The sequence below is a fragment of the Pongo abelii genome, chromosome 3, assembly GCF_028885655.2.
Source record: "Pongo abelii isolate AG06213 chromosome 3, NHGRI_mPonAbe1-v2.0_pri, whole genome shotgun sequence".
NCBI classification, from domain to species: domain Eukaryota; kingdom Metazoa; phylum Chordata; class Mammalia; order Primates; family Hominidae; genus Pongo; species Pongo abelii.
The window spans coordinates 207,664,941-207,680,203 of record NC_071988.2 but is presented as its reverse complement, the minus strand read 5'-3'; the positions used below and the strand labels follow the sequence as shown (position 1 = coordinate 207,680,203).

Here is a 15,263-nt window from a genome sequence, read left to right as displayed (position 1 = left end):
GAGGGAGGAAAAAAGCAGCAGCTCTGAGTTACTTACCAACACTTCCTTTTCCCACTGATATTTTCTACACTTCCAAAACTTCGTTTCTGTCTGAGCACAGGAACACAATCATTCCCATCAGAGTGTTCGCTTGCTTTTATTGTCTGCATACATTTAATTGTTGTGAGAAACTTGGCACAGTCTGGAAACCCACATGACCAAGCGAGATCTTCAGCTGTTTGCCCATTCTTATTACATAAACTGAAAACGGTAAAAACGGAGTTAAATGAAAAACAGTTCTTAAGTCTTTTTTTAAATATCTTACAAGGGAATTTTGGGCTCATACAAATGTTGGTTGCAGAACAGAAGAGGTAAAGGATGCATAGGGAAATTGCATTTTTGGTCACTATTGTATCCTCAGCAACTAACAGAATCCAGCATAGAGTGGGCATTCCTGTTCTGAATGAATGTAAGAATAATCTGATGTTTAATACAGTGTATGAGTACCCAAAGGTAGTCAATGAGAACTATAGAATGGCTTTTCCTAAACCGAAATTGAAGTAGAATACAGTCATAATGAACAAAACTGCACCTCTGATTACTCAGGATCTGACTTTTTACTTACTCGAACAGAGTATTATTCGATAGCACCAACAACCTAAGTTAACATTTAAATGATTAACAGTAAATTATCGATTAGGCAAGCATTATTTTTAAAAGCACATGTAACTAAGCTTCAGGAGTCTGATTAGTTTAATCCAAGAAAACATAAAATGTGAAGCCACTGTTTTCATACTCACTCAATTTGGGCATCACTGGCTATAAGCAGGCTTAGGCACTCCAGGCTTCCAACTTTTGCTGCCTTGTGTAGTGGAGCTTCTCCTAAAGCATCCTTAAGGTAAGATGGTGCATTTTAGAGTCTCCAAAAACACTTTTTGTGGAAGTTGATGAGTGACATCTAATATTAGCTATTTAAGGAAGCTAGTTAGAACCGCATTGTACTGGATGGGGAATTTTTTTTTTTTTTTTGGCAGAGAACACAAAAACTTCGTGGGTTTATTTTGTTAATATTCATTCTCAGTTCCGGTTTTGGGTTTGTTTTCAGAAATGAGAAGTCTTAGTCACTTTTAAGACTAAGAAGGCATGTGTTTTTGATACATATAAACCTGCATCAACATCTATTCTAATTAAAAACACTACTGATAATCGTTTGCAAGTGCAAGATTTCAGGAATGCAGAATTTAAGTAACTAGTGGACTATTATTATAACTTCAACATTCTAGCATATGCTCTGAAATGATTGTCATTCATTCCTTTCTTCAGATCTTCTAGATAATTTTAGTGATTACATTAGGGATAGCTAACTCCATGGGCTAATTTGAAACATAGGAATGTACTATGCTTGCATATTCATTTCAGTATGGAACCTTCTAAAAATCTCCTTTGGACTGAATTTTTTAATTCAAGCTTTTTATTTTTGTTTTTTTCCTCGGTAAGCTGTAAAAGCTTTTTATTTTTGATAAGTTCTTTTAGTTTGCGTTTTCATTAATAAAAACGTGTGGCTGGGCGCAGTGGCTCACGCCTGTAATCCCAGCACTTTGGAAGGCCAAGGCAGGCAGATCACCTAAGGTCAGGAGTTCGAGACCAGCCTGGCCAACATGGTGAAACCCTGTGTCTACTAGAAATACAAAAATTAGCTGGGCATGGTGGCGCGTGCCTGTAATCCCACCTTCTAGGGAGGCTGAGGCACGAGAATCTCTTGAACCCACGAAGCAGAGGTTGCAGTGAGCCGAGATCACGCCATTGCACTCCAGCCTGGGCGACAAGAGCGAAACTCCGTCTCAAATAAATAAAAATATGTAGCCATATGCACATACATTAAAATGTAAGCGAATAAAAACAGTTCTTCCAGAAAAGTTTACAATTTAAAATTCGCCATGCTTTAATATTCAATGGAAGATACAAACTACAGTAAGAAAATTCTTTAGGAAATTAAATGCCTGTGGACATACCTCATAAGTATTTCAATTGCTGCAGAGAGACTTTTGGTAATGTAGCAATTACTTCTTTTGAAATAAACTGTAGATCTGTGCTGTTTAATGTGATAGTCAACAGCCACTTAAGGCTAGAGTATTTGAAATGTGGCTAGTCTGATTTGAGATACGCTGTCACACCAGATTGTGAAGACACAGAATAAAAGAAAATGTAAAATATCTAATCAGCAATTGCTTTATGTTGATTACATATTGAACTGATAATATTTTGGACAAATTGGGTCAAATACTAAAATTTCATGTTTCGTTTATTAATGTGGCTACTTAAAAACTTGAAATTTCTCATGTCCTCACATCAAGACAAGACTGGAAAAAAACTTAAATTACATCTGTGTCTTGCATTATATTTCTGTTGGACATCCCTGCTAGAGACATGTTTTTAACAGCTGAAACAACTCTTGGCGTCTGAGAAATGTTTGTGTGGGTCTGGGCTGGAGGGGACGGCTGTACACAGCAACAGTTACCTAGTTACCTGCTGGTTGAGGTCAGCGCCCGTTTGCAGCTGCCAGAGAAGAAAGCAAGCAAGGCCGCTTCCTGCGGCTAAGTGGACAGGCGACTGCTCGCAGGGATCCGGGGGTGCGTTGACGGAGGCCCCTGTCTCCAGCAAATGCTTCAGACCATCCACCTGCGGGAAGAGAACAGATCCAGCACCCTTCTCACCTTTGTCCAGTCCCGCGCCCCTCCGGGCTGGAAACCTCCCCGCCCTTCACAACCAGCTCTGACCAGGCGAGAGCAGGCAGCGCCCAGTGGTCGGTCCCCGCGTTCCCGAGAAGACGCGTCTGGAAGCTTGAGCCTGCAAGACAAAAGCTTGGGCTCTGTGATGCCGAATCTCACCTCGGGGTTGCAATCCAGCAACAGCATTTCCCGCCTAAGGCAGATGACAAGAGTCCTTGGAAATGCAGAGCGGTGGGACACTCGCCGCACCCCGCCAGGTAAGAGTGCGCAGGCCGGCCCTAGCACGGGAGAATTTAAAGACCGCTGGGACTTGCGGGCCGGCCCTTGGCAGCCGCGCCCCAGCTCCGGTTACGCCCGAGCAGCCTAATCCCCAGCGACCTGGACCCTGTCCAGCCCCGCCACGGCCGCACGTACACAAACACTAGCACGTGGAGCCCGGCGCCGGGGGCAGGAGGAGGGGGCGGGCGCGCGAGGCCATCCGCCGATTGGCCAGCTGTGGATGCGTCAGGCCCTCCCACCTCGGGGCGGGGCCCGCGGCGGCCCCACGGAGCCTCAGCGCGCGTGCGCAGGGTGAGTCAATAGGCGTGGGAGGACTGGAGTGGGGTGGGCGGGGCTCCGCGGCCGCCATGAGGCGCGCTGAGTTTGACACGTCTCCCGGTAGTGCACCCGCCTTTCAATCCTTCCGGAGAAGCGGGAGGTTCGGCCGCAGGTTTTGGCTCTGCCGGCGCGCACGTAACCAGGAAACCGGGAGCCACACGCAGCTCCCCGTCGACGCCGCCCTCAGAAGCCGCTGTGCACGGCGCTGCTGCCGCCTCGGCGCCGGGGAACGCAAGTTCCTTTACCTCGCGCGCAGTCGCCCGCCTCCCAACCCGGGAGGTAAAGGCAGGGACGGCGAGCGAGAACTCGAGGGGATGGCTGTCCCGAGTGGCAACGGCCAAGCCTGGCCCATGCAGGGACCGTTGTGGAGGGACCCTCGGGGAGAGGCCGCAGCACGCTGGGCCCGTCACGCTGGTCCACGCCGGGCTCTCCTCCCGGGAGAGCGGACCCGGCCGCGTGCGATTCGGACCCGCGGGGCTGGTGAAGCCGCTGTCCTGCCCCGCGGGTGTTGTCAGGCGTGCGTCACTGCTTTTTGTAGAACAGGACCTGACTTCCGATGGCAGCTACTGACGTCAGAGCTGCTCCCTAGACTCTCCCTAAGCGTCTTTCCAGAAGGATCTGCTTAGAAACCAAAGCTCCAGCCGAGTATTTCTTTTCCTCTACATTTTTAGTGATTCCCTTCTGTTGATGCCTTTGAAAGCACGGAGAAATAAATACGTGTATTGTTATGCTGTTAGAAGACAAGCTAATGCTTGTTCTCTAAAGATAAGTGGTCGTTCCATTCTAATTTTTGTTTTGTAGTAAGAGCTATAAAATTTGCAATCGCAAGTTTATGTTGTTATACTTAGTTACCCAAGGGGTAGTTTTAAGCATTTTTATTCATATGAATATTTGAACATAAATGTGTGTTCAAATATATAGAATCGTTCTTATATTCCGCATTTTTAATATTTAAACTATTCACAATACCTTTTAATGATGTTTAAAGAACGGCAGTGTAGAGATACTGTTATCAGATTTGTGAGGTGAGCACGTCGATATTGCCAGTTTCCCTTTTGTTTATCAATTTAATAAGCACTGCTTTTTAAAACACATGTATTGAAGCTTCAGGTTTGCACGGAAGTTCATTTTCAGGAATTCCTAACTAATAAAGGGTATCAGACACGTTCTTAGAGTTTTGAACATAAATACTGCAGTTAACATGTGTAGTGGGATATTTGTGTGGTGAAAGTGCCTCCATATTTCATATTTTTTCTTTGAAACAAGATTCTGTTCAGTATGCATTAAGTCTGGTAGTTATTTTTTAACTTCCTGTTACATACGTAAATTTCATAAGGAAAGGAAATTTGGGGAGTCGTTACAGCTTTTCTCCCTTTAATCACAGCGTACTTGTCCATTGCTCACATTGTTTTCAGAAAAAAAAGTTGTATCTCAGCTGGATATCTGACTTACCTTTAGTAATGGGCCTAGAAACTATAAACTGAACAAAGCTTATAATGCACAGAAACAGGATAAGTACATTTGGGGGACAATATCTTACTGGCAAGTAACTGGAGTTTCACCAGGCGTGTAGCAGGTGGGATCAGTTTTCTAAAACGGAAGATGATCTAAGATGCATATTCTATAGGCGTTCTCCTAAGCAGTGCTAATTCTACATGTTTTAATTGCTGGTAGATGTGTTTCCAGAACGAGGGTGCCATTTACAGCGAGTGTTAAAAAAAACGTTGGATGATGAGTAAGTGACCGAATAAATGAGAGATGTGTGGGCTGAATCTTGAGGTGTAAGAGTTTGCTAAGTAGTCCAGGAAGGGAAGAGTATTTCTAAGAAGTGTAAAATATCTTCCAGTATTGAGAGCACTATATGTAGTTCAGTGTGGGGGCAGTGTGTGATACACATGCAACAGTGATGTGAAATAGAGAAAGGCTGACAAATGAGAAAGTATTAACCACTAACGTCTATTCCAGTTTATTATATTACAAATTGACAATAATTGAGCACTTGTGCCTCGAGACTAACGCTCATAGGTACTATCTGCATTTTACGGAAGAGGAAATTGAGGCTTAGGGAGGTCCATTAACTTGTCATGTAATTATTAGGAGGTAAATCAGGAATTTGAAGTCAGTTTGACTCCAGAGCCCGCATTCTTATACCTGTTTTAAATAATTTTGGTCACCTCTGGTCAATTCAGGCTACTAAGATTGGTTTCTTTAATGCAAACTAAAGTCTTTTTGTTTAAACTCTGAAACACAATCTCGCTCTCTTGCCCAGATTGGAGTGCAGTGGCGTGATCTCAGCTCACTGCAACCTCCGTCTCCTCGGATTCAAGTGATTCTCGTGCCTCAGCCACCCAAGTAGCTGGGCTTACAGCTATGCGCCACCACACCCAGCTAATTTTTGTATTTTTGGTAGAGACGGGGTTTCACTATGTTGTCCAGGCTTGGCTCAAACGCCTGACCTCCAGTGACCCACCTGCCTTGGCCTTCCAAAGTGTTGGGATTACAGACGTGAGCCACCATGCCTGGCCGCAGAAGAGTCTTCAGAGAAAATTATTATAATCCATGGAAAAACAACTGTTTTATTTAATAATGACTGTTAGTGTAGCCTTGTTCCTGGAACTGAATCTCCCACAATACTAAACCTAGTACTTCCTATTCAAGTAATTACTCTTGAGGGCCAGGCGCGGTGGCTCACGTCTGTAATCCCAGTACTTTGGGAGGCTGAGGTAGGCCGATCGCCTGAGGTCAGCAGTTTGAGACCAGCATGGCCAACATGGTGAAACCCCGTCTCTACTAAAAATAGAAAAATTAGCCGGGCGTGGTGGCAGGTGCCTGTAATCCCAGCTACTCCGGAGGCTGAGGCAGGAGAATCGCCTGAACCTGAGAGGTGGAGGTTGCAGTGAGCAGAGATCGCGCCACTGCACTCCAGCCTGGGTGACAAGAGCAAGACTCCGTCTCAAAAAAAAAAAAAAAAAAAGTAATTACTCTTGAATCAGTGAATTGTGCCAGGTGAAAATTATTAAAAGTAGTTGGTGGAACCGATAAGCTAATTTTATCTATTTCCTGCTTGCCGTGGTTTTCCTGTTTCTTTTTGACCAAGAAAACACTGGAAAGCATTATCAAAAGGCGCAGTATGGAAAGGAGGAGTAATTGAGAATACCTACTAATTCCTACTTTAAAACATTAATTGGATTGTATACGTTTAGTAATGCCATAGAAAACTTTAGCTCTAAAGCAAGTGAAATAATGTAAAGTAAAACTAAAAATCTCACCAGATGCTGTGGCTCACGCCTGTAATCCCAACACTTTGGGAGGCTGAGGCAGGCAGATCACTTGTGGCCAGGAGTTCGAGATCAGCCTGGCCAACATGGCGAAACCGTCTCTATTAAAAATACAAAAATTAGCCAGGCCTGTGGTGCATGCCTGTAATGCCAGCTACTTGAGAGGCTGAGGTGGGAGAATCACTTGAACCCAGGAAGCAGAGGTTGCAGTGAGCCGAGATCGTACCACTGCACTCCAGCCTGGGTGACAGAGCGAGGCCTCATCTCCAAAAATACTGAAAACTAAAAATCCCAGTAGCTGGCCTGGTTTCACATGTATTTTTTAACTGCACTCCAGCCTTGGTGACAGAGCGAGGCCTCATCTCCAAAAATACTGAAAACTAAAAATCCCAGTAGCTGGCCTGGTTTCACATGTATTTTTTAAATCCCTTGAGAATATCATAATGCCAAAGCATTGAAGTCAAACGCATCAAGCATTTCTGAATACGATGTCTTAATTGTTTGTTGCCAGCCAGGCACCCATGGTATATCAATGCTGACCAGACTCCACTGAGCCTTAGAAGTGACAATATTTTAATTAATAATGATATTATGGCAATAATACTTCTATCGTTCATACACTGAAGGTGATAATATCATTCCAAATATGACAACTTTTCAAAGACAGAATGTTATAGCCAGATCTGGAATTTCAATAGATTTTTTTTTTAGTTTTGTTTTTTAAACATCTACAGATTTGAGATGACTTGAATTGATCAAATACAATTCTGGCCTTCATTGGCCACTGTCAAGAAATCCATTACCCTAATAATTGTAAAAACAGACGAATTTCTCACAAAGAAATTCTTTCTCTTTAACATAAATTCTTCCAGCCTTGATAAACTTCTTCGGAAGATGATAAATTGGATAGTTATTCTAAACAACTGCTGCAACAGGATATTGTGGCAAAAAGAAAAGACATAGTTATCCTCTTTTGATGATGTTTACTTTCCTGAGAGCCTGTAATCAGAAGGGGTCCAGTGGTCTCAATGGTAACTGTATTTAAATGTTCACCTCTTCACTGTTGTGATAAGAACTTGGAGAACTTGAAAGGTATTTCATATTTTTGTTATTTCTCCTCCTGGTTATATATTCCTTTCAATGAAATGTGGAAATTACAGATGATAAATTTATAGAATTACATGAAGTAGAGAAACAGGTAGAAAGTTAGTCCTTAATATTAAACCAATTGATGGAGGGAGCCAGTTTTCTTATTGTTGGAGAGGGAAGTTACAGATTAGTAGAAAAGGCTAAAATGAGCCATGTAGTAATGCATTTGTCCAAGATGTCAATAAGAATTCATAATTAGCTTAATATAGATTCAGATGGATAGAAGCAGAAATAATTATAGGTGTGTGTGTATACATGGGTTATGCATATACATATGTCCTAGCTCTGCCTGCTGTGAGAGGGCCTAAAGCAGTGACACCCCAGTAACAATGAACACACCCAGTACCCAGATCCGGGTTTCTAATACCATTCTCTAGTAAAAGAAACCAGGGCTCCTTGCAGACATTGCTGATTCTGGGGCTGGGGCAGGGAAAATACAAGATGAGCCTAGAGCGTTGTGTAGTACCAGAACAAGTAAGCAAATGCTCAAAAAGTGGAAGGATGGGACATGTCAAAGGGACCCAGGAGCCAACCTGAAAGAGCTCCCAATGGCCAAAACTGGAGCAAACTCAGGTACTGTTGGAGTATAACTCAATACATAGTTATCCATGAGTCTATACTGATATAAACAACTGAATGAATACATAAATAAATGGGAGATGGGAGACAGAAGACAATGCTTCTTTACAGAAGAATTTCAAATACTTAATGCGGATATTCCCTGCTGAAGATGATTCCGCCTCCAACGCCTTCTTGAATGTGGGCTACACATAATGACTTGCTTCCAAAAAGTAGAGTATGGGAAGAGGAAAAAGCAGCGACTTTACAGTGGAGAAGCCTGTTGGATGCTGCCGTGGCCAGTAATTGTTCACATCCTCAGTGGAAAGTAAGTCCTGTTGACGATGTGATTGTTGACACCATGTGATGAGAAGGCCACTTCACCTCTTCGGTATTCTTCCCCTAAAACCCATAGCCCAGTCTAATGATGAGTAAAACAGATGAACGTTGATTGGGGACATTCTTTAGGATACACGGCTAGTATTCCTCAAAACTGTGAAGGTTATGAAAAACAAGGAAAGTTTGAGAAACTGCCACAGACCAGAAGAGGCTCAGGAGACATGATTGACTGATTATAGTGTGTTAACTTGGATGGGATCCTGGCACAGCAAAGGAACATTAGTGGAAAGATTAGTAAAATCCTAATAAAGTATAGAGTTTTAGGTAATTCTCACGAACCAATGTTGGTTTCTTAGTTGTGGCAAACATACTATAATAATGTCATGTTAACAGTGGGGGAAATTGAGGGGACACTCTGTGGTATCTTTGCAACTTTTCTGTACATCTCAAATTATTGTAAAACATAAAGTGTACTTCAAAAAAGAGGAATTGAGGCCGCTTAAAGCTCTCACAGTGGCAGCGTTCTCATAGCTGTTAGGTCTGCTTATTCAACACATGTCATTTCCTCGTAAGACGTGCCGACTGCCCATTGCACTGACCATTGGAAGGCCGTAGGCATTCTCTAGAACGTCAGTCGCTTGGGCTCACAGCAGTTGAACTGTATGCCTACCAAGAGTCAGTTTTTCTACACCTGTAAGGATTATTATAAAATGTAATTCAATTAAATATTTTTTCTTTTTTTTTTTTTTTTTTTGAGACGGAGTCTTGCTCTGTCACCCAGGCTGGAGTGCAGTGGCACCATCTCAGCTCACTGTAACCTCTGCCTCCTAGGTTCAAGCGATTCTCCTGCCTCAGCCTCCCTAGTAGCTGGGACTACAGGCATGTGCCACTACACCCAGCTATTTTTTTTTTTTTTCTGTATTTTTAGTATAGACAGGATTTCACCATGTTGGTCAGGCTGGTCTTGAACTCCTGACCTCAAATGATCCGCCTGCCTCGGCCTCTCAAAGTGCTGGGATTACAGGCGTGAGCCACCCTGCCCGGCCTCAATTAAATATTATGTAACTGATGAGATTTGAGTGAGACATGAGAGCTTGTTTTTAAGAAAATGAATGCTTTCAAAGTCAAGTCACTACGAAAACTTGTTTTGAAGATGATGAGAATATTAAGTCAACTGTAAAAGATGGGGGAAAGAATTCTGTACTTGGATTGTTTATGGGCATTTTAAAATTTATACTCCATTTTAAAGAAACCTAATCTGCATTTCTTATGCCCATAGTATGCAAGAAAACTCTAAATTCTCACGGTTGAACAAGTTAAATTCTGGCCCTAAAAGAAAAGATTGGGAAATAACTTTTTTTACACGTTTTGAGTATAAAGTGCACATGGTATTTTTGAACACTCTTTTATTAATCTCCACTGTCACTCTTGTTTGACCACCTGCCACTCCCAAGAATGCTAGGTCAGAGGGCTCATAATGTGTTTACTGTGCAGTCTGTTTCTTTCACTTAAAGAATAGAAGGACTGTAGATGAACAGATACTAAGGTTGTCAGAAATTTGTATTACCAACTGCACCTGCATAAAATTGGATAACTAAAAATGATTTAGTAGATGATTTGAAACACTCAAAAGTTTGAAACTCAGTTGTTTTAAATGAAGGTCATTTAAAGTGCCTGGAAAATGTAGAATACTAGATATATACTCTGAATAGAACTTAGCATCGTATATTACGTTGTTATTCACTTGTTTTAATTATTATTTTAGGCTGGGCACTGTGGTTCACACCTGTAATCCTAGCACTTTGGGAGGCTGAGGTGGGCGGATCACGCGGTCAAGAGTTCAAGACCAGTCTGGCCAACATAGTGAAACCCCGTCTCTACTAAAAAAATACAAAAAAGTAGCCAGGTGTGATGTGCACCTGTAATCCCAGCTACTTGGGAGGCTGAGGTGGGAGAATCATGTGAACCTGGGAGGTGGAGGTTGCAGTGAACCAAGATCGTGCCATTGCACTCCAGCCCGGGCGACAGTGCGAGACTCCATCTCAAAATAAATAAATAAATAAATAAATAAAATAAAAATAAATAAAATTTTTTAAAAAGGCCAGGCACAGTGGCTCACGCCTGTAATCCCAGCAGTTTGGGAGGCCAAGGTGGGGCGGATCACAAGGTCATGAGATCGAGACCATCCTGGCCCACATGGTAAAACCCTGTCTCTACTAAAAATATAAAAATTAGCTGGGCATGGTGGCTCGTGCTTGTAATCCCAGCTACTTGGGAGGCTGAGGCAGGAGAATCGCTTGAATCCAGGAGGTGGAGGTTGCAGTGAGCCGAGATCGCGCCACTGCACTCCCCAACATGGCGACAGAGCAAGACTCTGTCTCAAAAAAAAAAAATTATTATTTTATTAGTAAGATTAGCATTTTATACTTTTTCTCCTCTTAGGAACAAAGATTAATTTGAGTAGGATGTTAACACATTTTGAGAAATTTGAGTTATTGTAAGGAAATGTTTGTTGTGCAACCTATTTTCTTCATTTAAAGAATATAAAGACAGTAGATGAATACATGGCATACCTTCAGAAACAGCATGTACATATATAATTGAAATATTATTTTTCTGTATAATTTATCATTTGAAACATTTTTTTTCAGCTGCTGTGAGAACACTATGAGGTAGAAGAAGAAAAAGCTTAAGGTTTATTCTTACTGAACCTGTGTTTACTGGAAGTCCTAGATAGATAGATAGGTAGACAGATAGCCTAGGTAGGCCTGATAGGTAGGCAGGCTAGGTAGGTTAGGCAGGTTGGGTAGGTAGGTAGGTAGGTAGATGATTAATAGGTAGGTAGGCAGATAGATAGATAGATAGTAAAAGGAAAAGGAAATCTGGGAGCCTAAGATCTTGAGTTAGTAGGTAAGCAGAAATAAGACCCCCGGCCACGGCAATATCAAAGGTTTAATTAACATTGGGAATAAGGATGAGATGTTGCTTGTACAGCAGACTTGATGGCCTTGTCCCTCAGGAAACCAGCCTAACGCGTTCTCATCAGATCAGAAGAGCACTGCGCTCCTCTTACCTCAGACTTCATCTCCTACCCTGTGGGATGTGAGAAGCCACCTCCCTAATTGCTGAGTCCAAATCTCTGCCTTACACGCCGTGGAACTCCTCCATCATCTGGGTTTCTAGCTGTGCCACAGGCCTGAAAATATTAGCTTAGGTTTAAATTCAGTGAACTTAAGGGGCAGCCTACACACCACAGGGGCATCCCCTAGGGCCGGCCTGTCCTTGGCCTAGTGCATCGCTTTTCCTGTCGAGGGCCCGTCACACAGCCTTTCCACTTCCACGGGACAGTGGGGAAAAGGAGTTAGAGAGGGAGGAATCATATCCAGAGGCCTTCATTCCACCCCTGCCTCAGAACCCAAGTTGGGAGAGAGCTTTCAAGGCATGGAGATGTGGGAGAAGGCCCAGGGCTGGGGGCTGGCTTCTCTAGCTCTGGTGTGAAGAGGCTGCCCACCTTTGCAAGAACCCGTTATCCAGCGGGGTGGGGACCTTGTGGGGAATATGGAGCTGCTGCAGGCAAGGACAGATAGCCTTGTGGCTGTCCATCTGTGACCAATGGCAGTACATTTGTAACCTCACCACAATATTATTACAGAAAATTTGAGAAATAGAGAAGAGAAACATGCAGGTCCAGTCTCTTACTTGCAATTCAAAAATACATGAGGGTCTGAAACACAGTATGTTTATAATTCTTACGGCAGCAAGATCATCTTACCTGCACACACCTGAGACTATATTTAGTGTTTATTCCATTTTGTGTGAACAGTGTTACATTTTACTGCAGAAATACAGCAAAAGGGTGCAATTCTAGACCGTGCCCAGGTGGTTCCGCAGTAGGGTGTACATGTGTTATATGTTATTTGTACATTGTGTGGCATTTCCAAAATCCAAACACGTCTTAATTCTAAAACATATCTCTTCCCAAGGTTTCGGATACGGCCTTATATACCTGCACATAATCCACAGTTCACACGGTGGTTTTTTGTTGGTTTGTTTGTTTTTGAGACTAAGTCTCGCTCTCACCCAGGCTGCAGTGCAGGGGCGCGATCTTGGCTCACTGCAATCTCTGCCCCTCGTCTCATGTCTCAGCCTCCCGAGTAGCTGGGATTACAGGCACCCACCACTAGCCCAGCTAATTTTTGTATTTTTAGTAGAGACGGGGTTTCACTATGTTGGCCAGGCTGGTCTCGAACTCCTAACCTCAGGTGATCCGCCTACCTTGGCCTCCCAAAGTGCTGGGATTACAGGCGTGAGCCACTGCGCCCGGCCAACACAATGGTTTTGATGTGTTTACACATAGGGTCTTTTCTCCCCTTGCTTCTTTACTTTTATATAATAGTAAATACCATATATGTACATGTCTCCAGGGCATCCAGTTAACTCTGTCCTCAGCTCAGTGGCCTTCGTAGTGCTGGTGCCCCAGCTTGTCACCACTAGCTAGTCCTTTCAGGAAGTCCAAAGCAACTACGTTTCTACTGACCCCTCCATTTACAAGAGTCCCAGGCACTGGTGGAGGGTGTAGTCTCTAAGGTCCAGGGGTCATATTGGGGTGTACCTGTCTCCTATAGCCAAAAGTTTGGGCCAGGACTAGTGAGGATACAGCTCGTGCAAAGACTAAAACACCATCAGGCAGCTTTTCCAAAGCACAGAAATGGCTGGAATCCGCCTGCCCTGTGCTCTCAAGAGCACTGAGGTAGGCTAGAGCCCAGCCTTTTCTCTTGTCCTCTCTGCCCAGCACTTTCTGGGCCTCTGACTGATGCCTGGATTTTTAAAATTAATATTTAAAATGTTAATAGTTTTCTGCATATAGGTCATAGACACTTATCTGAGGTTATTTCCACAGTTTATATTTTTGTGTTATTATGAATGAGCATTCCTTGCCCAGTGTACTTTCTCACTGGCTATGAACGATATGCTTTTCATTTTTGTTCATTTATTTCATACCCTGCCACTCTCCTGAGCTAATCATATCAGGCAGCCTTTAAGCTGATCCCTTTGGATTCCCAGAGATCCAATCGTCATGTACAAGAAAGATAATTATGCTTCTTTTTAAAATATATCTTGCTTGTTTTGCGTTTTGTTTGTCCAGAACTTCTCAAATGTGATTGCTTAATAATGGTGATACCACTACTCTTTGTTTTGTTTTTCATTTCAGTTAGAATACTGCATTTTCCTCTCAGAATATAACTTCTGTCTTGCTCTAAATTGAAATCTGTATGTTCCCTGAGAGAGACACAACTTCCCCTGAAGATAAGGCTGCAGACACCTTGAGCTTGACAGTATAAGATGATGTTATTTCTTTATTTTTTCCCCCCCGAGACGGAGTCTTGCTCTGTCGCCCAAGCTGGAGTGCAGTGGCGCGATCTCAGCTCACTGCAACCTCCACCTCCCGGGTTTGAGCAATTCTCCTGCCTCAGCCTCCCGAGTAGCTGGGATTACAGGCGCCTACTACCGCGCCCAGCTAATTTTTGTATTGTTAGTAGAGACGGAGTTTCACCATGTTGGCCAGGCTGGTCCTGAACTCCTGACCTCGTGATCCACCTGCCTTAGCCTCACAAAGTGCTAGGATTACAGGCATGAGCCACCGCGCCTGGCCTGGAATGATGTTACTATACATGCAATTTGTCCAAGGACATGGGGAGGTGGGGTGACAAGCAACGTTAATGGAGCTGCAAATGAATATTTTATAAAAGATTTATCTGGTTTTTCTGTTCAGTGTGGCTCTCATACTCTAGGACAGAGGTCAATTTAAATTTTGGTTGTGACAGATTTTTTTCAATTCTCTTTGCGACCCTGATTTTGTCAATTCTTTTTATGATTTATGCCACACTTGGATAGTGATGAGCAATTATCACATAGTTTGAGGAATTCTACTCATGTATTTTACTAGCTGACCTCCGGGGGTAAATCATCCCAGAGTGTATTTATAGCTGTAACAGTATCAGCTCCAGAGAGGACCCGGCAGCTGTAACTGCCAACAAGGTCTTCCCTATTGGGAACAGAACAAATAGACGTGTGGGTCCCACACAAACGGCGGGAAGATTTTGAACGTATCAGTGTTTCTTAGCCTGTTTTGTTTGATCACAGATACATGGTAAATCAGAGAAAAATAAAATCAAAAGCTACTGGACTCTTTCATCCCGTGCTTGCCACAGCTTAGCTGGTCATAAAACACATCCTGTCTTTCCCCACACTTTTCCTCTCTTCAGGGCCTGATGGTGTAAATCTGCCACACCCAAAAGGAAGGGCGTGGGAAAAAAGCACTTTTGTTTTAAACACACAAATGGACCTAGCTGGAAGGGGCGGGGTGGGGGGTGCGGGCCGGAGCGGGAAGAACAGAAAGCTACTGCCTGAATCAGTATTGTCTTTTGAGATCTCAGTAAGTTATTCTCTTATAATTTTTCATCATATATGTGTAGATGGTGTTTCCAATTACTATATGAACACTATGGGTTTTTTAAAAACTACTATTAGGCAATAGTAATGAAAAGAAAAATAACAATAAACACGGGTTTGAGGGTTTGCCGGGGAGGCTTATTTGTCTCTGTTTTCTGGGCACTAGGAGCATTATCTAGTA

At 43.2% G+C, this 15,263-nt stretch overlaps 2 protein-coding genes across 11 annotated transcripts in view; one reads left to right on the top strand and one right to left on the bottom strand.

The window, feature by feature from the left end:
- Window positions 1–2,997, bottom strand: part of ANKRD37 (ankyrin repeat domain 37) — a 31,670-nt gene extending 28,673 nt beyond the window's left edge. For 6 of the 9 annotated variants that reach the window (XR_010139833.1, XR_010139834.1, XR_010139835.1 and 3 more), the window contains exons 1-4: window positions 2,868–2,995; window positions 2,506–2,658; window positions 780–871; window positions 37–240 (exon numbers count right to left, since the gene is read on the bottom strand). Coding sequence is in view for 3 of the 9 variants with exons in the window: in XM_054554810.2 (XP_054410785.1) it covers window positions 37–240; window positions 780–871; window positions 2,506–2,658; window positions 2,757–2,894 (587 nt within the window). In the remaining 6 variants the exon portion in view is untranslated. Of the gene's footprint in view, window positions 1–32; window positions 241–779; window positions 872–2,505; window positions 2,659–2,756 lie in introns of those variants that run through there. The other 3 variants (XM_002815345.6, XM_054554810.2, XM_009240508.4) reach the window with 3 other exon arrangements.
- Window positions 2,847–15,263, top strand: part of LRP2BP (LRP2 binding protein) — a 30,665-nt gene continuing 18,248 nt past the window's right edge. For both annotated transcript variants that reach the window (XM_054554806.1, XM_024245810.2), the window contains exon 1: window positions 2,847–2,965. In XM_054554806.1, the coding sequence (XP_054410781.1) occupies window positions 2,930–2,965 (36 nt within the window). In that variant the 5' untranslated portion in view covers window positions 2,847–2,929. The remainder of the gene's footprint in view (window positions 2,966–15,263) is intronic.